Here is a 23824-nt window from a genome sequence, read left to right on the forward strand (position 1 = left end):
CATCCAGTGGGTCCCTGTCTTCCAGCGAGCAGGAGTCCTCGTGCACGCCAGTCGTGAAAAATGCAGCATCAAATCACCAGGAGTGCTGATTACACACCATGCCCGAGACCCCCGCCCCATATCACCCACACGTTTTAGCAAAATTACACTAGCGCGAGCAGCTCGGCTGCAAGGCACAAACACCGCGCACTCCGCCACGGCGACCCCCCTCGCTTCATTAACTTAGACCTTCGAGAATCGGTCCAATTAGGTAAGCATCCATCCACCGCATATTCCAATCTTAGCGCCGCACAGTTGCGCCTAACCTACAGTAAGCAATTGTGGTTTTGGTGGGGGGAGTAAACTGTTTAACTTGGAAGTTTTTTCATGGATCAGCTACGAGATGAAATTTTGCATGCAGAAAATCACTTCCATTAGCCTTCCCCGTCTACGAAGGGAGTGGCGTGAAGGCGTGGTCGCCCTCTTCTCCACAGTCGTGCTAGGCTAAAGCCAAGTGCCTGAACGTCGCAGCTGCATCCAGAACAGAGGAAGACAGACGGGTAATAAACGAGCGCAATAACCAAAAAGCTGATGAGATTATACTAAGATAATGACCTGTTAAGCTATTTCAGAATCAAATTGTTTTCATATTTGAATATATATGGAGTTTCCTCGTTGCCTATAATCACTCCATTGGCCCATTTTTGACTGGGCGTCGGAAAGGCATAGACCACCAAAGAGTCCGAAAGGGCGGCCTAGGTCGCTATCGCTATCGGGTCAATTTGGCCATTCAACAGCATTTCCTGTTTAGGGCGGAGGAAGTAATTATGGGCACACTGGATAAATAAAAGCCACAGATTTGAACTGCTTCACAGTCAATAAAAGAGTGGGGCGGCCTGCCCACCAAGCTCCCTGCAGGGAGAGAAATCCTGAGAGTGTGTTGAGCAGACACAGACCACTGTACATCACCGCTTTGATCACCTTGACTGTAGGGCTGTGGGGACTGCAGGGCTGTTTCGCCTCGCCACCCGAGCCGTCACTTAGCCCATTCTTGCGGCAGAGCACTAAGGCGGCGAGGCCGTCGTTCATAATAAGAACAAATTACAAAAAGAAGGAGGGAAACTTGAGCTCCGAGGTCCCGCCCGCACCGCACACGGCCCCACTTACCGCCGCCTTATCAGGATTGTATTAGCGACGGCGTATTCAATAACGTCCGTTTAGAAAAAGGCGTCTGATGCTCTTTTAAATCCAGATTCTATCAGCTTATCACGCCAGTTGCCCTTGACGCACTCCTCCGACACAACACGCGTAACTCTCGCGCCTTTGTTTCCGCCGGGCGCCGCCGAGCACGCCAGAGTCCTGGGACGCAATCGTCAGTCAGAGCGTGGGACCGCGTGCCCAGGAAGCTGATTCAAGAGAACGACAGGAACACGCCAACGGGAAAACAGCAGTGACACGAGGCCCTCGGAAGATGCCGTGGCCTTTTTCTGTTCATAAAAGATGGGAAAGCAATAATCCCATTAGCGACCGGTCTGGCACGGAGATTACGGCGAAGGAACACGTGGCGCGGTGCCAACTTTAATCTGGGTAAACGTACAGTGGGTGTAACCGCGGAGACCCGAACGAACGGTAACCCATTACGGATATTGCGTTAGGGGCTCGTAAATACACGTTCCCGGGGTGGGATCTCTAATCCGCTGCATGTGTCATCTTTGCGTGTCTCCTTCCTGTTCCTTTGCTCCCGTTTACACCACGAGACGCCGTATGCCAACACTCGGCCCCCTAAGGCGTGTCCTATTTTGTAATGCGTCACGAGGGGGAACAGCCACCCAGAGGGAGCGTGCCTAACGGACAGCTCAAGCATATGTCTTTGCATTGACAGCAAAGAAGTTCCTTCAGGAAATCTGCAGTGTAAATCCGCATATAAACATGGAGTTCATTTTTTTTTTAAGTATTCCATATACATGTATGGGAGTTACTTTATATGATCCGTCTTATATGACTTGTGCCAAATGTGAGGTGTATTGCTGGCTATGCTTGTCATTTTTGGAGCCAAACCTGTGTGGATTATTTTATATTCCCTGTGACCCTGCGGAATTAGGAGTGAGGTGCATTGCTGAAGAGGACAGGCTTAATTTAAACACCACGCGCATAAAAACACCTTAATAAACACTGAACTGCGCTAAGAAATTGGAATGTCACCCCAGGATGGAATACATATTAAACGCCATGTCTCACGGCACTTCAAACCAGCACGGATGTAGTTACATAGAGGTCACTGATGACAAGTCCTTTACTGCCAGGGCCTGGTGCAGCAGCCGTTAGCCCAATTTATGTAGACTGTCACCAGGATTTTTGCGGTGGTGACTGCTATCGCACTGATCTACGCAAGCCTGCCGTTCCTTGAAGTAAAAAAAAAGAGGTGTGTGTGTGTGTATGTGTATGTAGGCTATGTGTGTGTGTGTGTGTGTGTGTATGTGTGTGTTTGTGTGTGTGTGTGTGTGCGTTTGAACGGGGGGGGGGGGGGTCTGTCATGCGGTTGGCAGGTGTCAAGGACCTTTCTGTCAACTAAAACCTTTCGAGTTCTCAACCACGTGTCTGCGGGCGGCGTGTGTCCGCGCGAGGCCCCGCACTAATCTCCCCAGTAGTGATTGCTAAGAGGCGTGACACGGGACGGTGGACCACGGACACTGCGTTTCAGCACGGCACAAGGGTGCAGTCAGGGAGCCCTCAAAGCAGAGAGACTGATAAGGCACCCCATACCCCGCTACAGCAGTGCGCAGGAGTAGTTTAAGGAGGAGGACACAAATAACAGATGGGGCAATCGTATGTGTGTTAAGTAGGTTTACTGTTTTTATAGTGCATTTCTCACACCTATGCAGGTTTCTCTGTATTTGAATATTAATTTATATATTCGCTATTTAAATGCATCTGGTTTGCATACATGAATAAAGAGACACTGGTGCGTCGGAGAATATCAACAGCAGCATTATTTACAGAGGAGGGTGCGGTGCACTTCTAAAAAAACACGAGTTTAAGCAACTAAAAGTCAATAATTGCACCGCCTTGCAAGGGCGACAACTTCTAGAATCAATAATAATATATCATTTTTGGATAACGCGCACCGCACGTATTTAAGAGCGCACTTTATGCGTTTAAGAGTCGCTCGTCGTGCAAATGACCGTGAGTATTGCATCGCACCCTTGTGGCAAAGTCGGGAGTCCAAGGTGGGCGCACGAGTGAGAACACGGGGGGTGACGACGGCACCGGAACCGGACAGGCGCGCGGAGTGACAGATGCGGTCATTTACATTGGCAGCACGTGGATACGGTCCAGCGGCTCGCGCTCGCGCTGCGCTCTCTCGCCTTGCTCCGCTCCTCTCCTCCTCTCCGCGCGCGCGATCGCCTTCACCTCCGCTGGAAACAGGAGGCGCTTCTCCTCGCTTTTGCGCCGCCCGACCACAATGAAACCCTGGCAGCTGATCGCGGTGGTGGGAGATGCCCTTCAGGTAAGACGCACGGGGCGCTTTTTGGGGGACGCAGGATGAATCCGACCGTGGGATGCTCACACGTTTTCTTCTCTTTCTCTGTCGCTTGAACCTTTTTTGCAACATCAGAGGTTAGTGTTGACACGCCAAAACGGCTCGGTTGTCATATGCATCAGTAATGCACGCCTGTGTGGAGAGGCTTGTCCGTTAAGGAATGTCATTTTTGGGGAATGGAAGTGGCGCTCCCAGACTTCACGGAGGCAGGTGCACCTGTTTTGCATGGGCATGTGCTCGCTGTCACAGATCGGTAGAGGCATGCTTCTACAAGAGCCGCCGAATTGTCCATGTTTCATGCCACACGAAATGTACAAATCGTTAAAAATCTCACTATCTGTCCGAAAGTTGTTTTTTCCCCCCCGCATGTGTTGTTGATGATGATGATGAGAGAGGAAGGGACGATGCTCCGGAATCGATTGTATTACATGTCACTGGTGCGTTTGAATACACGGGCTTTCGGCGCATTTGACACTTTATTTTCGTCATTTAATCACTGGCAATGAATGTAACTGGAAGTTCGACATCACATTTGGCCACCGTTGGAGTTTTTAATGTAGGATATCTGGAGATCTGAACATGTTAGTCCAGTTCTCTGACAAAGACAGCACTGCGATGCTTTGTTTTCTCGCGGGGGGTTCAGATAGGAAAGTAATTATGTTCAGTTTTGCAATGAAAGACACCCTAGTAATGAAACAAATGCAATTATCGCAGCTGAAATACTGTTCCTTCTAGATTTAAAAGAGGCAAGAAAATCAACCACCACTTAAGATATCTACCATTGTTCCAAATATATGATAGTGAAAAATTATTTACCAGAAGTTGGAATGTCAAACATGGTGCAAGATGATGGTGCAAAGCTGGAAGACTAATGCTATTTCATCCAGCAACTGGAGAATGGATTATTTGAAAACGTGCTTTAAAAGATGGTTTTGGGCGTCAGGCTGTATCTTTCGAGTTATGATTAGAATAAACTGATGAACCATAACACATATGACTAACACATTCAAGAAATTAAGAAATGTTTTTACCGTGCATTGTATATTTTGAATACCACATGAATCTTCCCATTTCCTGAAAAACGTTCCTATAGCAACATTTTACAGGAGTGTCAAATCAAAATATGAACAGATCAGACCCAAGGTGCATTACTGTAACTTTGACAAGCCTGGTCAGAGATGAAGTGAATTGTAAGAAAAAGTTTTGGAAGGTTGAGAAGGTTTGTATACCTTCTTTAGAATGTTGGCCTGATGTTAGAGAGATGATGCCCACCGCAGAAAGGGGGGCAGGTAGGAAAATGCCCCGTAAGCCCCGCGCCATCCATGTTCGACATCTTTGGTGTGTGTGCCATGGTGCGTTGTGGGGGTTTCAGTCAATCCCAGTAAGCATGCCATGTTAATTTCAAGGTACATTCATGCCTAAATTGAGGCTTGGAAGCGAATGTTGTCATTTAAATATTTTGATGAGGCAGACCTTTCTCTGTCTTCCAACCATAATGAGTTTTGCTGATGTAGCTAATATCTAACTGCAGGCTTTCTCCCATCTGCTATTAGGACAATTAAGTTACCAGTTTTCACAACCATGTATTTTAGTCACCAAACATTATTTTGATTGGGATCTTCTCATTAACTTAAGGAAATAGTCTCTGATAATGACGCAGTATGTGGATACACCAGAAACCTAAGTGGCCGGTTACAACAACAGCAGCAGTAAACAACAACAGCAGCAAACAACAACAAACGGCACTCCACACAAAGGATGCCATTCTGAGTGAGGCGCTTCACGTACAAAACCAGGTTTTTTCAGGGAGCGTCCGCAGTGTAAAAGATGGCAGGCGTCTTGCCGCTGTACGGCCTCCCAGCAGAGTTGAGCTCCAACCCTAACGTAATAAACCTGGTCCTCCCATTAATGGTCTGCTGAAGGTATCGATTAGCTAGATGTAACGTGGCAGATTATAGCTGGAACTAAACTCTTTGAGAGAAGATCTCTAAGGTCAAGACCAGCAGCACATTGTAGGGTGACCCCTACTGCTTTTATGTTGAAAAAAAATCCCTTTCATAGAGGTTTTGTAAAGGACAATCAAGCAACACATCCTGCTGGCTTTAAAGACTACATTTAACCATCTATTTTTTTAAGTAGCCTATCCGTGTTGAATTAACACCCATTGTGGTGAATTAAAATGTGCAGTCTTGAATTAACCCAGCAGAGGTGAATTAACACCTACAGTATTAGATGAACACTTGCAGTGTCTAACATCGGCATACGTGGAATAACACCTACAATGTTCATCGAGGTAGATTGATGCAAATAAGTGCTAAATGTTTATTCATCACTGATGAGTTTAATTGAAGGGCAGTGATAGGACATGCAGGTGTCTGACGTTACGCCGTTAGTGAAGCCGTTGGGGTAGCCGTTGGTGAAGCCGTTGCTATCTCCAAGGCTTATGGACTTTATGCTCTTTGCCCACTGAGGTTGATTACACACCATTAATTTTGGTGATTTTTTTCTTCATTACACGATTTTACACCCATTTAGATGGGCAAATGTTAACGTGTTTTGTGTTTGTTTTTACATATAGAACCCTAGCACGTAATGTTTCAGATCTTCCCTTTAAGAGCTGCAAGCTGTGATTGTGGATTCGTGAAATGTAGCGTGGGCTATTTCAGAGAAAGTCCTGGTGTGTTGTATCAGTTCCAGACTTATTTTAAATCCACTAATAACGTTTCTGCTTACAGTGCGCTTAACCCCAACTGAAGTCAACTCAAGTCATCCCATTTCCACAGAAAAATGCTAATGTGCATTTTAATTGCTTCAACAAATCTTTTCTGGTGTATAAAGATACTGGTACTGTAGTGAGGGAATACAATGAAGCCAATTTATAATGTCCTGAAATAATAGATATTATGCTATTTTAGTCATAGCCCATAAAGTTTATAAACCGTTTAACCAACTATTGGACCTGATCATTTTGCCCATTTATTTCCTACTTTACGCACTGACATCTCCCAATAGTGGTTCCTCTATTACACATCAGTATCAAGAAGCTTAGGAAGCTCCATCCTGTCTTTAACATCTGGCTCCACGTTTTGTACATTGAGCCTGAGTGTGTTTCAGCAGTGGGACAGAACCTCCCTCTCAAAAAAAAAACGTTGGTAGCTAAAAGGTGCGTCGAGCTGTGCTTTCAGGGTCGTGTTTTCTGACATGGCTGCCTAATAAACAACAGCTAGTTCTTCCATCCATAAACCAACGGGTAAATGTTTCTAACAGCTCCCTACCCCCCCATCAAAAAAACAAAAATACAAATAAAAACAAATAAACAAAAACAGCTGAGCCCAGTGATGCCCTTTCAAAATGCCATTGGGGCTTTACAACAAACTCAGCCTACATCACCATGGCAATAGCAGAAAATATGCTAAGATTCCTGGTATTGCAGAATATGCGAACGCCTGGAGGTGATTGGTTTTTTTTTTCAGTTCAGTACACTCTCAAACTTTTACAGGACAATTTTACAGGACAATCCTACAAAAAGAATCAAGATTTGTATACACCGGCCAGATGGCGTTAAATGTTTCAGCAGGAGCTAAATTACTGTGGAGGGCGACCACTTGAATTCAGTTACAAATCAATGAAGTGTGTTTGCAAAAGAGAAAGTGGTAAGAAAAAATAAAACAGTATCATCATCGTCATGCAGCTAGCTTACAAGCGCACAGCTTTCTGTGTCCTGGCCCCAATCTGAAGTGTTGGTAATATTTCATATGAAGTTGATGACACATATTCATCAGAATGTGTGAGCATGAATTCTCACCGAGCGCGTAGCTAAGAAACTCATGAGTGTTGTTTTGTAAACACAGGCTTTTGAACTTGATATTGGCCATCCTTGAATATATAGAATAAGATACTAGCCATAGAATAGTAATGACTGGTGGATTTGACTTTTAGATTTGACTTTGATGTATAAAGGAAATTCATCTCAACTTTCAGGTTTAATAGACGTGGTGCATATAATTCTCTGATCTTGTAGTCATTCTTTTCCTTTGTCTGATTATTTTATGGTTTATTGGCTTGACATTCATATGTCTCAATATAGAGTATTTGTCACTGTGGAATGAATCAAGTTATATAAGAATTTCATCAATGAATGAACCTGCTTAACTAGCATTGCCAAATTGTAATGTCGGATTTCTTTAACCCTTGGAAACTCAAAACCTCTCATGTGCTGCCACCTAATTTTAATATCAATAAGAATCTGATGAATATTATAATAGCACTTTTGGGGCCTATCCAATCAGATTCATGTACAGCCCACATAAAAAATAAATAAATTAAAAAAAACCCAGGAAAACCATCTTGTGTCATTCTACACCCTGAAATTCTGCACAGAACACAGTAATGGTGCCCATTTCACTCATTGACTCAATATTTAGGGCAGCAATTACTTGAAATTGTAGGTTATTTCATCGCACTAGGATTATATGTGCCAGGAAGGGATGGTAATGAGACAAACAGAGTTCAGCATGTCATGAGTAGATAAGGGCAGATTCTGACACTCTTGATGGGGATTAATTGTGCAGAGAGCTATATTTATACATGACACCTAAGTAACTGGCTTTTTAATTTTTTGGAGGGGATTTTGTCAAGTTTTGTGTGTACCACAATGAGAGTGTCCCTAATAAGTTTGGTTTTAATAATCAGAGGGCTTAGATAAACGTTCACGCACTAATTGCTTGGTGATTTTGTCACCGGAGTCCAAGGGTTCATTTGGAAGAAGAGAGGGACTCTAAAATGGGGCTCAAAAAATGGCTGTAGGAAAGAGTGTAATTTAAATTTGCCTTTGTTTCAGACCTGTGCGAGGGAGGGTCACAGGGAATACAGTCTGCAATTTGATTGCAAAATTTGTGTAATTTCCAAGCACTGTGTGATGTAGGTTCGAGTGCGTAGACATGATGGATCTCATTATTGTAATGTGGCAGGCGAGAAACACAGAGCTGGACGATAAGCAGTTGATTTATTGTGTAATCCTGAAGGGCAAACTATGGCTTCGTTTTGAGAGGGAAAATGGTGCATTTGTGGCGGTTGTTCATCGTCCTGGGTTATTAAGGTGTTCCAATCTCATCGCTGGAATCGGTATTAGTGCTTGTAGCAACTATGCAGATAGAGTAGTTGAGAGGAACATTACTAGGCTTGTGCAATCAAGGGAGAATGAATTCACTGGAATGTAATGGCACATCTGAGCCCTCATGGCAACGGATTTCAGGATAATCTGTTTTTAATCCCAGCACTGTTTACACTAATAAACACATGTTTACCAAATCTTAATTGGTCATGGATTGCATTTGCTCAAGCCACTAGTGTTTAGCACTTACAGCCTTTTCTCAACACTACCTCAACACCCCTCACTGCCCTGGGAATCTCTGTTAAAAATCACACATCGCCACAGTTCTTTAGGCTGACATTTTCTGTTTAATTGAAATTAGAGACATGGATAGCACAGCAACGATGCGTCCCTTACCCGCGACAGTCACGGAGGAGGTGCAGCACTGCTTTTCTGCGTTTTAGATACGGAATTACCACACCTGTGGATCTAGCTGGCACAAACGCCGTAGCTTGTGCTGCCGGGAATCAAGGAAGCTATTTGTGGCCACGCTGCCCCGCTGCGACATATCTGGCACCCCCGCTAATCAACCACTGAGCGGTCTCGTGGGGAACCCAAGTACAGCTAAGGACAGGACGCTTCCTTTTGAAGGGGAAAACCAGAGCTTATTTAAGCTTTCCTTGCAAACTGTAGTGAATCACAAAAAGGTGCCATCAGTAGAGACACTGAAGTGCAAAGATGCTATTTTTAATTCTGTTGCGTTGTCATTTAAGACGGGTATTCGTTTTTATGGGTGTTGATCCAAGTGGCATGTAACAGGGATACGTTCGGAGTAATGTGCATTCCCTCCCAGATTTATCTTTATCTTTGGCCTGCTAAAGAGAGAGAGTGAGGGGCTTCTTTTGTAGTTTGTCTTGGCCCATATGATGCAGGACTTAATATTCATTCTAGAAAAACCCACCAAGATGCATCTTATGTGCTATCATCTTCCCACAAGTACCTCAGCACCGCCGAGCAGCACCAGTGGCTTCATTAGCTTCGGCATCAATTAGCGCCCTGATTGCACATAAATTCATTAGCGGCCGTGGGTGGCGGAGATTCGCGGGGGCAGCTCTGTGGTTGTGCCATCTCTTGCCCCTCTCCCCCTCGGGAGGGTCGGTGCCCCTACGAGGTGCCCAGTCGCCAGGCAGCAGGAGACCGCAGGTGATTGGCGCGGCGATAATTCGAGGCTGTCGCCCCCAGCACGGCTCTGCCGACCCCGTCCCCCCCCGCCGGACCCCACCGGGCCGCCTCACCCCCGCGTCCCTCTGCGGACGCCATGGGGTTTAGCACGCTGTCCTATAGAAGGCCTTACTCATAGGTCAGATGACTCATAGCCTTACCTTTTACCCATCCCCCAACTTTCCCACTTTAACAACGTAAAAGGACACAAGCATTTTATTTCTTTATTTAGTTGTGACAGTAATAGACTATGGCTACTCTGCTGTCGTTTTCACTTTATAAGCCTGCTCATCATGGAGATCTCATATGGCAGCCTTCGGAGATGTTACGTTTGATATTCAGGCAAGGAGCCCCTGGTTCACAACGGTAAGGAGCCACATGTGAAAATCTTTCCTTACATTCTCAGAGTCGGACCGCTGCACGGCAGAAGCCAGTCATAATGCTGACACATGCCTTTTGTGTGTGTGTGTGTGTGTGTGTGTGTGTGTGTGTGTGTGTGTGTGTGTGTGTGTGTGTGTGTGTTTTACATAATTAGTGTAGGCTCTTCCTATTCAGGGGAGAGAAAGAGCTCTAAGGGGTGGGATCAGGCTGCTCTTTAGTGTGCTGAACTCTACAATCAGCACTCCTTGGGTTTTTACCCACCTGAGCTACCCCAGCCCCCCAGCCCCCCCTCCATTTTTCTTTAAATGCTGACTTTTCACACGCTGGGTGCCAATTATTTCACGGCGTCTCCGCCGCCTTGCCTCCCCCCCTTATCGCAAATGGAAGAAAAGTCGTCAGCCGGTTATCAAAATGCTAATGTGCTTGAAAGGAAACATTAGTCTCCTCCAGTAAAATGTTATTAAATGTGGGGCCTATTTAATCTTGTAGAAAGTGGTGCCATCTTTTCAGGATTGCCAGATGTTTGCGGCTTGCCATCATCCCATCATTCCGTTGTACTGGGAGGGCTTGCAGGACCAAAACCATTGTAACCTGAACGCTATGAAACAAAAAGGCCTTTCTGTAGACCCTGATGTGTCTTTCCCTCGCCAGCATCACTGCGCAAGTCTGCACACAGTTGAGAAACAACTAAATAAATAATAGGAAAAGTTTTTTTTTTCATACACGTGGCTTCTATCCAAACGTCTAACAAAAATAAAACAACCGAGTCATGTTTTGTGTAATCAATTGCCTTTTAGATATATTTTGACTCCTGCCAGGTTAAGGATAAATCAAATAAAATGAAAGTTCAGCTTCTGCCAAGAAAAGCTGAAAGTCTCCTGTTCTGCACTGCCAATCAGCTGCTCATCATGCACTCGTAAGGCCCGAAAAATAAAGTGATTAGTATCTCATCATCCCCTATGATACCCGGATACATTCATAATCGCATTGCCCTCAACCTCTGGCGCTGGCCCAGCTCTAAATCAGGATCCGTGCATGTGCTGTAAATGGCGTTAAGACAGCATCCTGACCTCAGATTAAACTCCTCCTGCAGCTTCGGGGCTCGGCCGCCGTCGGGTTTGGCTGCCGCTGGCTCGCGGGATTGTGAGGTATTATGCAGATGATGTTCTGAAAGCCAGCATGCGCTTGCCGTTTGTTAAAGCCGAGCCTCGGAGGCGCCTCGAACAGCCGACTGTTCTGCTGTGACTGACAAGGGCTCGGGGCTCGGGGCACCGCGAGGTCTCGGCAGTGACCGTCGCGGGGACGGCCAAGGATTTTATAGGCAGCTGCTGCAGTTCTGTGGTTCGGGTATCTAAGAGAGCTTTGCCGAGGAGCAGATGGTAGCTCCTCTAGTGTTATCAGTAGACGTTATTAGGGTTCACACACGTAGTGTGGGAAACCTATTGTAATTGTCGGGTTTTTTCTTCTTATTATTATTATTAGGGTTCACACACGTAGTGTGGGAAACCTATTGTAATTGTCGGGTTTTTTCTTCTTATTATTATTATTTTTCTCCGCATAAAACGCATACTGCAGCCTAGACCGTAAGGCCCAGAGACACCAAACTTGGCAGGATGGTGTAGTCTCTTTGCGAGACCGTGCTAAAGCACAGAGACCCACATTGGCCTGATGGTGGCGCTATAGCGCACCATTTTGCGTTTTGGTCCATATCTCCCAAACCGTAGGGCCTAGAAACAAAATTCCACTTCTGATGGATTCCTTGGCTCAAGCCAAACAAAAAAGCCTCAAGAACCATTAAGCTCCGCCTACTTAGATTTTTTGCTAATTTGCATAATATGCAAAACCTACTTTTTTATACTAGTCCCTGGTTTTTCATCGGATCACCACAACCTTGGTGTCAAAATATTCAGGAGAATCTCATTATCAAAGTTGCTTAAAAACATTTTGAGATTTGCATACAGTCTGGTTGTCACATGTCAATCAATAGATCCAAGGCGTGGCCAAATTTACTTAAACAGCCATATCTCAGCAACGCTTTGACGGATCTTCATAAAATTTTAACAGTTGTTAGGGCACATGACTCCGAGGTCATAGGTCAAAGCTGGCCTCGATTGTCCAATAGGGGGCGCTATAACATGGGAAAAACTGTATCTCAGAAACCATTAGTCACATCAAGCCAAAACTTTACAGGCATCATCAGGGGCCCAAGTGATATCAAGACACACAATGATGACATCATCACTCAAAAAACATGGCCGCCATGAGCCAATTAATTTTTATTTGAAATAATTGGCCATTTGACAGACTTACCATTGGCCAAACAACATGAAACCTCACCACTGTGCATATCTCAGGACTATGTGTCATGCTGTGCAGTTTTAAAACATATGGCCACTAGGTGGCGCTAATTGTGAAAATCATGCATAACTCCTCCAAATTTTCACTTAGGAACATGCAACTTGTTTCTTTTTATTCCTTGCAGTAGACCTGACAACTTTGCAATTACAAGTCTTATTAAAAAATGCATAGTTTTGTCACATTCATCTATTGTTTGAAAATAGCTATTTACAAACTCGTCATAGGAATTTGATCCAATTATGGAAAAATTGCTATGAGCATAATCAGTAGACTCTGTAGGTAAAAAGTGATTAAAAAAATTTTGGATTTTTATTTTTCTGATTGGTCCATTTTCCCATTATATCATTGTGGCCATGCCATATATGACCTATATTGCTATAACTCATAAACCATGTATGCAATCAACTCCCAATTTGAAAGGCTTTTATATCCTGAAGTCCTTGTGAGGCATGCCAAGTTTGGTTCAAATTGGCCTGTCGGGGGCGCTACACTACCCAAAAACCTAAGAAAACATAAAAACTCATGCTGCAATCTTGTTATGCAGAATACAGACAAGTAATTGGTCTTGTATGATCCAGATCAATAAGTTATATAACATTGCAATTGCATCTTATAACAAAAAGTGCACTGCCTGACCAGAAATGAACCTTTTAATTCACCAAAATGTCATATTGCATTACTGAGATTAATGAGATATCAGTATGGTAGTACTTGGGCTCCATCTAGTGGCCATACATTGAAACGAAATGAAAACTATTGCTCACATGAAACACCACACAAAAACACACACAAAGCTGATCTCAGCATGTGATTTAGTTCTGTGATTTGAATCATTTTGCCAATACACATTATTTTGATCCTTTTGGGCCTTTAGTGCCCCAATTGAACATTTTTTTGCACATTGATTTATTTGTGCATTTTTTCCACTCAAACAGCTTCTTTTGGGTCTAAAGGACCTATTGGGTCTATTGCCTACTGAAGCCAAGTGGCCTATTCGTGTGTGAACCCGCCAATTGCCGCTTGCGGCTATATTTATTATTATTTTTCCCCCTGTAAAACGCATACTGCAGCCTAGACCGTAAGGCCCAGAAAGACCAAACTTGCCAGCAAGGTGCAGCAGGTGTGCAATGAGAGAAATAGAGACAGGGACCCACATTGGCCTGATGGTGGCGCTATAGCGCACCATTTTGCGTTTTGGTCCATATCTCCCAAACCGTAGGGCCTAGAAACAAAATTCCACTTCTGATGGATTCCTTGGCTCAAGCCAAACAAAAAAGCCTCAAGAACCATTAAGCTCCGCCTACTTAGATTTTTTGCTAATTTGCATAATATGCAAAACCTACTTTTTTATACTAGTCCCTGGTTTTTTATCGGATCACCACAACCTTGGTGTCAAAATATTCAGGAGAATCTCATTATCAAAGTTGCTTAAAAACATTTTGAGATTTGCATATAGTCTGGCTGTCACATGTCAATCAATAGCTCCGAGGCGTGGCCAAATTTACTTAAACAGCCATATCTCAGCAACGCTTTGACCGATCTTCATAAAATTTTAACAGTTGTTAGGGCACATGACTCCGAGGTCATAGGTCAAAGCTGGCCACGATTGTCCAATAGGGGGCGCTATAACATGGGAAAAACTGTTTCTCAGAAACCATTAGTCACATCAAGCCAAAACTTTACAGGCATCATCAGGGGCCCAAGTGATATCAAGACACACAATGATGACATCATCACTCAAAAAACATGGCCGCCATGAGCCAATTAATTTTTATTTGAAATAATTGGCCATTTGACAGACTTACCATTGGCCAAACAACATGAAACCTCACCACTGTGCATATCTCAGGACTATGTGTCATGCTGTGCAGTTTTAAAACATATGGCCACAAGGTGGCGCTATTTGTGAAAATCATGCATAACTCCTCCAAATTTTCACTTAGGAACATGCAACTTGTTTCTTTTTATTCCTTGCAGTAGACCTGACAACTTTCCAATTACAAGTCCTATTAAAAAATGCATACTTTTGTCACATTCATCTATTGTTTGAAAATAGCTATTTACAAACTAGTCATAGGAATTTGATCCAATTATGGAAAAATTGCTATGAGCATAATCAGTAGACTCTGTAGGTAAAAACTGATTAAAAAAATAATGGATTTTTATTTATCTAATTGGTCCATTTTCCCATTATATCATTGTGGCCATGCCATATATGACCTATATTGCTATAACTCATAAACCATGTATGCAATCAACTCCCAATTTGAAAGGCTTTTATATCCTGAAGTCCTTGTGAGGTATACCAAGTTTGGTTCAAATTGGCCTGTCGGGGGCGCTACAGTACCCAAAAACCTAAGAAAACATAAAAACTCATGCTGCAATCCTGTTATGCAGAATACAGACAAGTAATGGGGCTTGTATGATTCAGATCAATGAGGTCTATAACATTGCAATTACATCTCATAACAAAAAGTGCACTGCCTGACCAGAAATGAACCTTTTAATTCACCAAAATGTCATTGCATTACTGATAATAATGAGATATCAGTATGATGGTACTTGGGCTCCATCTAGTGGCCAAACACCGAAACTGACTGAAAACTATTGCTCACATGAAACACCACACAAACACACACAAAGCTGATCTCAGCATGTGATTTAGTTCTGTGATCTGAATCATTTTGCCAATACACATTATTTTGATCTTTTTGGGCCTTTAGTGCCTCAACTGAATCTTTTTTTTTACATAAAGTACACAGGCTGACCAGAAATGAACCTTTTAATTCACCAAAATGTCATATTGCATTACTGAGATTAATGAGATATCAGTATGGTAGTACTTGGCCTCCATCTAGTGGCTATATTCTGGAACTGACTGAAAACTATTACATCAAACACCACACAAACACACACAAAGCTGATCTCAGCATGTGATTTAGTTCTGTGATCTGAATTATTTTGCCAATGCACATTATTTTGATCCTTTTAGCCCTTTAGTGCCCCAATTGAACCTTTTTTTGCACATTGATTTATTTGTGCATTTTTTCCACTCAAACAGCTTCTTTTTCACATTTAGGGTCTAAAGGACCTTTTGGGCCTCTGCCTATTGAGGCCAAGAAGCCTATTCGTGTGTGAACCCGCCAATTGCCGCTTGCGGCTATATTTATTATTATTTTTCTCCGCATAAAACGCATACTGCAGCCTAGACCGTAAGGCCCAGAGACACCAAACTTGGCAGAATGGTGTAGTCTCTTTGCGAGACCGTGCCAAAGCACAGAGACCCACATTGGCCTGATGGTGGCGCTATAGCGCACCATTTTGCGTTTTGGTCCATATCTCCCAAACCGTATGGCCTAGCAACAAAATTCCACTTCAGGTGCATTCCTTGGCTTCAGCCAAACAAAAAAGCCTCAAGAACCATTAAGCTCCGCCTACTTAGATTTTTTGCTAATTTGCATAATATGCAAAACCTACTTTTTTGTACTAGTCCCTGGTTTTTCATCGGATCACCACAACCTTGGTGTCAAAATATTCAGGAGAATCTCATTATCAACGTTGCTTAAAAACATTTTGAGATTTGCATACAGTCTGGTTGTCACATGTCAATCAATAGCTCCAAGGCGTGGCCAAATTTACTTAAACAGCCATATCTCAGCAACGCTTTGACCGATCTTCATAAAATTTTAACAGTTGTTAGGGCACATGACTCCGAGGTCATAGGTCAAAGCTGGCCACGATTGTCCAATAGGGGGCGCTATAACATGGGAAAAACTGTATCTCAGAAACCATTAGTCACATCAAGCCAAAACTTTACAGGCATCATCAGGGGCCCAAATGATATCAAGACACACAATGATGACCTCATCACTCAAAAAACATGGCCGCCATGAGCCAATTAATTTTTATTTGAATTAATTGGCCATTTGACAGACTTACCATTGGACAAACAACATGAAACCTCACCACTGTGCATATCTCAGGACTTTGTGTCATGCTGTGCAGTTTTGAAACATTTGGCCACTAGGTGGCGCTATTTGTGAAAATCATGCATAACTCCTCCAAATTTTCACTTAGGAACATGCAACTTGTTTATGTTTATTCCTTGCAGTAGACCTGACAACTTTGCAATTACAAGTCCTATTAAAAAATGCATACTTTTGTCACATTCATCAATTGTTTGAAAATAGCTATTTACAAACTAGTCATAGGAATTTGATCCAATTATGGAAAAATTGCTATAAGCATAATCAGTAGACTCTGTAGGTAAAAAGTGATTAAAAAAATTTTGGATTTTTATTTTTCTGATTGGTCCATTTACCCATTATATCATTGTGGCCATGCCATTTATGATCTATATTGCTATAACTCATAAACCATGTATGCAATCAACTCCCAATTTGAATGGCTTTTATATCCTGAAGTCCTTGTGAGGTATGCCAAGTTTGGTTCAAATTGGCCTGTCGGGGGCGCTACAGTACCCAAAAACATAAGAAAACATAAAAACTCATGCTGCAATCTTGTTATGCAGAATACAGACAATTAATTGGTCTTGTATGATCCAGATCAATAAGTTCTATAACATTGCAATTACATCTTATAACAAAAAGTGCACTGCCTGACCGGAAATGAACCTTTTAATTCACCAAAATGTCATTGCACTACTGAGATTAATGAGATATCAGTATGGTAGTACTTGGGCTCCATCTAGTGGCCAAACACCGAAACTGACTGAAAACTATTGCTCACATGAAATACCACACAAACACACACAAAGCTGATCTCAGCATGTGATTTAGTTCTGTGATCTGACTCAATTTCCCAATACACATTATTTTGATCCTTTTGGGCCTTTAGTGCCCCAATTGAACCTTTTTTTGCACATTAATTTATTTGTGCATTTTTTTCCACTCAAACAGCTTCTTTTCACATTTAGGGTCTAAAGGACCTTTTGGGCCTCTGCTTATTGAGGCCAAGAGGCCTATTCGTGTGTGAACCCGCCAATTGCCGCTTGCGGCTATATTATTTATTTATTTTTGCTCGACTGTTTTGGCTGTGGCGAATCATAGCTGATATCAGGGGGATATTACCTAACATCTCAAACACACTCAGCAATTCCACTATGAAGGCTTTCATCTGCCGTCCCACCAGACCTCATCCCATCTGCTGACAAGAAACTGTCCGCTTTATTGCCCAGTGGCTCGACGTGAACCTGGTTTCCTCCAGGTTCCCCCGTTCCTCTGCAGACCTCCTTCCCCCGACGGTTTTTCTCATTAGGGTTGTGTAACTTTTTTTTTTTTATGTCCCTCTTCTCAAGTGAATTCAGCTGTGTCCTTCAAACCTAGGTGGCTTGGCAGAGGACAGCTGGTAAATGCTTTGAGGAAAGACTCCCTTTGCTCGTAGGTTTTTGGTCTGATGTTTCCTAAATCCTCGTTTTTTGGAAGGTGTAGGGAGGGGGGCTTCATCTTCGTCCATGTTGACCACAGAGGTTGTTACTAAATCTCTTTTGGTTTAGCTTCCACGGCGAGTTTTTGATGCTTATTTTGCCACAGGCGATGGGGCCCTTCGCCAGACGGAACTGGCAACGCATCAGCCAGAATGAATGTTACGTAACCTGTGACAACTCAGAGGGCTGTGTTGGTGCCCAATATCAATATGCGCAATACAACAGCACATAAAGCACCACATGGCAATGTAAACACCACCACACTGCTTCTGAGAGATAGTGGTGATCATCCCAACAGGAGATATAGCATAAAAACCCCTCTCTCACTCTCTCTTCCTCACTCGAGGCAGATCAGAAAACACAATCTCTTTTTTTTGGGGGGGGGGGGGGGGGGTTGTAATTATGTATGTATTGTGTAATTTTCACACTAACAGAGTGTAACAGAGTGCATCAGGAACAAATGCTGACTGGTGAGTTTGCTCGCACGTTGACGTATTGTTTGGTTTGACAGTAAAAGCCTGTCTTTTTATATTTGAAAGTGGCTCCGGCCTCTCGCCGGACCGGACGGCGGCTGTACAAATCCGTTCTCCCAGTGCACAGTTAATGATGCGGTGGAGCTAGCGCGGAGCTAGAGCGCGAAGCTAGCGCACGGAGCTAGCGGTGCTCCCCGCCTCTGAGGGGGAACCTTAATTGCATCTTCCTCACAAGCTTCCCCTCGTGGTGGGTTACTCTCTTCTGAGACCCGCCACGCCCCTGTTCAGTTACGTGCAACTTTTGGCAGCTGCCATTACTGTATTTTCAGCCGTTGCTGAAAGCTACCATGCCCTTCACCAATTACGCGCTTCAAAAAGGCGCCGGTTCGATCCTGGAAACGCCAAAGCTGCGCTATTTTTGGTCGTGGCTCCCGGCTCCACGGCATAGGAACCGCCTCCTAATTGCCCTCGGTAAACTACCTGGCCAGCACGAAGCGAAAATCAATTTCCTTCCGCAGGATGCATTTTGGGGGTAATGGCAACCTTCTGACAGCTAACTTTTTTTGGCCAGCTCCATGAAAGGTCACTGTCAACAGTCTACTGTCACAGTGATGCATCGCTGGGAGCGTGTGGGCTGCAGACGTGCTAACGTGGGCCCACCCCGCCGGGACGGGCCACTGTATCGGCTCCGCTCGTCTCAGCTCGGTGCTCATTTACCAGGTTTGTAAATTGAGATTAATAATGTTGTCCACGGAGGGAGTGAACAGACAGCCCCCCGCCCTCATCCCCTCTCTGGAGGGCCGACAGCCTTCCCTTCACAAGTGCTGCCTTAGACGGAGTGAATGTTAATGTCCCTTGAACGCGATGCGTGCCGTCGATTTCCTTGACTTGTTTGTATACATCGACTCTTTGACATTCATACCCAAGGAAATCCCACACAATGGTGGCAGGCGGCGTGCGCTTGCGAGCAAGATGGAGAGAGAGCGAGCGCACGTCTTTGCCAAGACCTGTTAGCGGTCTCGCGCACGCGGAGACGTTTGCCAGGCTGCAGACAGCGTGGCGTAGCTGCGTGTGGACGGCGTGATCGCGCGGCTCGTTATGACCGTGCTTTTTGAATCTCCAATCCACATTTTGGTTTTCTTTGCAGCTTAATGTTCCAACTTTGGCTTTTTTCTCTGTGTGTGTGTGTGTGTGTGTGTGTGTGTGTACAAATCAGTACCGATGATAAAGTCGGTTTGTTTTGCCCACAGTCAGGCTTTGTTCCTGTCTGGGCTGCAACCACAGTTTTTGTAGTGTTTTCATAGAAGTGAAATTGTAGTGCTGCGATGTGGCGTGGTGTCCGTGTCTATATCACACGTCTTAAGCTCGACACAAAGCACAAGGCTACTTGGGATTTCGAAAACGAAACAACAACAACAACAACAAAAAAAAGCCCATGTTGTCCAAAATATGAAAGCTGTCCCGGAGCCCCACATCACAGGCGCTGCTGGTCGTTCGTCTTTCAGCGTCGCGCTTCCTCACCGTCTCTCTTGCGTTCCGTCTCAAGGACGTCTGAGACTGCCCTGCCAATTTGCGGCACTGAGTTTTATAGATAATTATAAGCCCAATCAAGCCCATTCTGCCGCGCCTGTGTTCTCCTCGCATTGAAATGCAACTCCCTTAAACAATTTACCGTCGGATTATGTTCCCAAATAGTCTGGTCATGTCACCGCTCTGTGTTCTGGTCACTTCTCGTTTCATTGTTTTTCAAGGTCGTTTTCAAGGTAATTTGCTGCAATGTTACACAGAAATATGATGGACCCAAAAATGTCACATCCTCATAGACCAAAGAAAAATCAATAGTTTTTTTAAGCACCTTATCTTGCATCAATAGTAACTCTGCGGTATGTCACATATCATAAATGAACCATAACCTGTTCATTATTTTATTTTCTAATTTGATTCTTATTTCTCATTTATTCGTTCACCTTCATCTGTAGCGTTGTCCCTGGCCCGTCTGGGTCCGCCGTGGTCAGGCCTGCCGATGGCCACCGGCGTGGCAGCCCGTCAGTTGGCTAATTGGAGGGGCCGTCCTCACCGCGTTCCCTTTCCCTTCCTGCTGTTTTGCTCATTTGGTGTGACAAATGGCCAGGCCGGCGAGGATGCCGGGCCCGTGTGCCCGCCCGACCTCTGACATCTCATTTGTTTCTGATAAATGGCCATTTTCTCGAGGGGGCACGGTTCACTCGGGGAGGCTATGGCAAAATCGCGGGTCGCGTCGCCCGCCGGACGCCCGCTCTGCGTGGTGCCCTTTTGCCATGCCACACCATATACCTTCAGGGCGAACGAGGAGTCAGGGCTGTGCACACACATTACAAGGGCTGTTGGTGAGGATCGGTGACGTGTGAAATGTTTAAGGTAGCCAGACACCCCGGACATGAATTATATTCACGTCGTCTTATTGGCGGTGACTTTCCTTGTCTAAGACAGGTTTTTAAGCCTATAGGTTGTACCAGGAAGAATCTGCTCCATTTGTGACATTTTAGACTTATAGGTAAACATTGATTCATGGAATCGAGAAAATAATTATAAACACTTCAACAAACAAATACAACAAATTTCAGTCGTGACACCTTCCTGTATGGATGTGAGACAGATATCGGGATCTGCGGGGAAGGCCTGGTTTAGAACATGATTGTATGCTTTGGTAGCTGCGGTGCTTTAGGACGAATAGTGTTGCGATGAGGTTTGATCACGTGATTTTCTTGACCATATGGGGCTGAAATATACACTCTGAATTCTTATCGACCGTCACACATTTGGGTGCAGCTTACAGCCTCATTAATTGTTGTCCTTAATGAAATTACCAGCTTTAATTACTGGGGTTTGCAGAATTTCCATCATACTGCCTCAGACCACATGCCAGAACTCTCGGTGGAATGCATTCGATTTTGCCAGCTTTGAAGAAGTGGATGTGACGGAGTCATTTGTGTCCTCTGCTTTCTGTCTAAAGTTATTAATTTATTTATTTTTTTAATATTCCATTTGTCTGTCGAGGCTGTCAGCCACTGTTCTGTACATGGCTGAGCGTGTATCTATGCAGATAAGAGAGCTTGGAGAAGCCTTCTCTGAGCTGGGGGTGGTATCGGGTGGTGGTGGTGGATGGGGGGGGGAATAACATTTGCTTGTCGGAAGATAAACATGCTTAATTAGAATACACATTTGTTCGGTAATTCTTTCTATAATTGAGATATGTTAATCGCTGAATATGCCAGCTATTTAGAAACCAGCCATAGCCTCTTGCACTGATCTGGAACATAACTCTGGAAATGTGGCTTGTCAGACGCGTTGGCACCGCACCAATACAACATGGAAACAACTTCACTGTTTTGAACCAGCGCAATCTGTGCAGACAGTGCAAGTCCATGGGCTGTGGTGGGGATCGTTTAACCACCGATCATTCACAAACCTGCACCTCTTTGTCTAAAACCTCTGGAACGTGCATATATTTAGATTGAGTATGATCTCCCTAAATTTGGACAATAACGAATTGACAATGAATTAAAACACACGTTTGGGTTTTTTCACTTGTGTGTGTGTGTGTGTGTGTGTGTGTGTGTGCGTGTGTGTGTGTGTGCGTGTGTGTGTGTGTGTGTGTGTGTGTGTGTGTGCATGGTGACATAGCTCCCTGGTGTAATCACACTCTAATCTTGAGAACAAATTCCTAAGTCGATTGCACTTCTGTCAGAGGAACAGGAAGTCCCCCCCAACTCTCCTGAGAGATAAAGGCTCAATACTCACTGCAGTCATTGTCCTACATCAAGATGTGCCTTCCAAACTGATGAGTGTCGCCAATTTCGGCTCCACCGCTTTTCTGTCTGAGAGTGGGATGTGTAAATGGCTTCCGGTGCGATATTTTTTTTTTCTGTCTTGAAATGGTCTCGCCTGTACAGAAAGGATGAATATGAGAACTGAGGTGCAGTCTTGGTAGCAGAGCCGTCGAAATGCTGTGGGGATTTAACCATTATTGCTTCTATTTTTCAAGTTCTACTGCAGATCCAATTTAGTATTATGTTATTTGAAGGACACTATGGGCTCCCTTTTCAGACATTCATAATCACAAATGCCTTCAAAAAATGATTCAGAAAATGCCTAGCAAAGACCAAGTCAAACGATTGCAGAGTTATTGTATGTGTTCAATGACATTACAGCCTTTCTATCCCAGTTTTCAGAATATATTCTTTTCTCGGCTGTTGATTTTAATTCTTAAACTAGAAAGCACAAGCGGTTTATATGTGTTTGGCTGGCTAGGTAGAGGGAGTCAGACAGTGAAAAGAGAGTGGTAACTTTTTTTTTGTTTGCTGTGAAAAGATTTTCATACTGCTATGTTGATTCTTATCTAAACATTTTTCACAGCAGGCTTGCTGTATTGATTCCGCATAAATTGAATAGATTTAGATTGGACACAGGAGAAACAGCCCATGGTGCCAGGGGTTCCTGTAAGGGAGGACTGTGCAATCCTAAGAATTCATCTTTTACTTTATTGCACACTATATGCAGTAGAAGGTAATATAATGCTTTATATCTAATCTATTACAATATCAGCGCAGAAGAGAACCCAGCAGTCTCCAGTGTTGAGCTAACCCAACATGCATACAGTGTTAAACTGACACCTTATACCCAGTTAAACAAACACAGTAGGAGGTGATTCATATATTTTGCTACAAAGGGTCTATCAGTATTGTGTTTGTTTTTGAGATTTTTAATGAGGGTTTTTAATCAGTACACAGCTAAACACTTTAAATCGCAGCCTATTCTGTGCCTGGAGCCGACAATAGAGGGAAGCTCTTTTTGTAACAATTATGTTTTAATTGTACTTATTTATTTAAAAATACACCACATAAGGTAACTGCATTTTGCTTTCAGGACAATTGGCGACCTTCTGAGGGTTTTTGCTGTATTACCAGAGATTTGGCTTTTAGCATTTAGCTGCTATTAAAAGCAGGGCTGGGCTTTGGGGCCATGCAATGCTTCTCATTACTGCTTGAGTTTTAAAATGGGGGTTTTAGGAGGAAAGTCTGTTCACTTAACCTCGGCAAAATTATGAACACTTCACTAGAAAGACGTCGGGGAGATAAATCGGCCGTTGGGAATGGCAAGCAATTAAAAGTATATTAGCTGTTCAAGGCCAAAAATAATTAAAGCTCTTCGACCATTGTGTCTTAAAAAATAGCTGCGGGCAGCGGTCGCACGAGGTGCACGCAGTCAAAAGTCACAGCATACATGAAAATCCTCTGCACCGGTTACTGTGCAGCCCAAATATGTTGCCTTGAAAGCCTTCCTTTGATGTCATG

The 23824-nt window shown here is 43.9% G+C and overlaps 1 protein-coding gene across 1 annotated transcript in view; it reads left to right on the forward strand.

Moving 5' to 3' along the window:
- The first annotated feature begins 3241 nt into the window (after window positions 1-3241).
- Window positions 3242-23824, forward strand: part of rbfox1 (RNA binding fox-1 homolog 1) — a 201268-nt gene continuing 180685 nt past the window's right edge. Inside the window, exon 1 of the mRNA XM_076983420.1 lies at window positions 3242-3487. Coding sequence (XP_076839535.1) covers window positions 3443-3487 — 45 coding nt within the window. The 5' untranslated portion in view covers window positions 3242-3442. The remainder of the gene's footprint in view (window positions 3488-23824) is intronic.

Source organism: Brachyhypopomus gauderio, chromosome 2, assembly GCF_052324685.1.
Source record: "Brachyhypopomus gauderio isolate BG-103 chromosome 2, BGAUD_0.2, whole genome shotgun sequence".
Classification (NCBI taxonomy): Eukaryota; Metazoa; Chordata; class Actinopteri; order Gymnotiformes; family Hypopomidae; genus Brachyhypopomus; species Brachyhypopomus gauderio.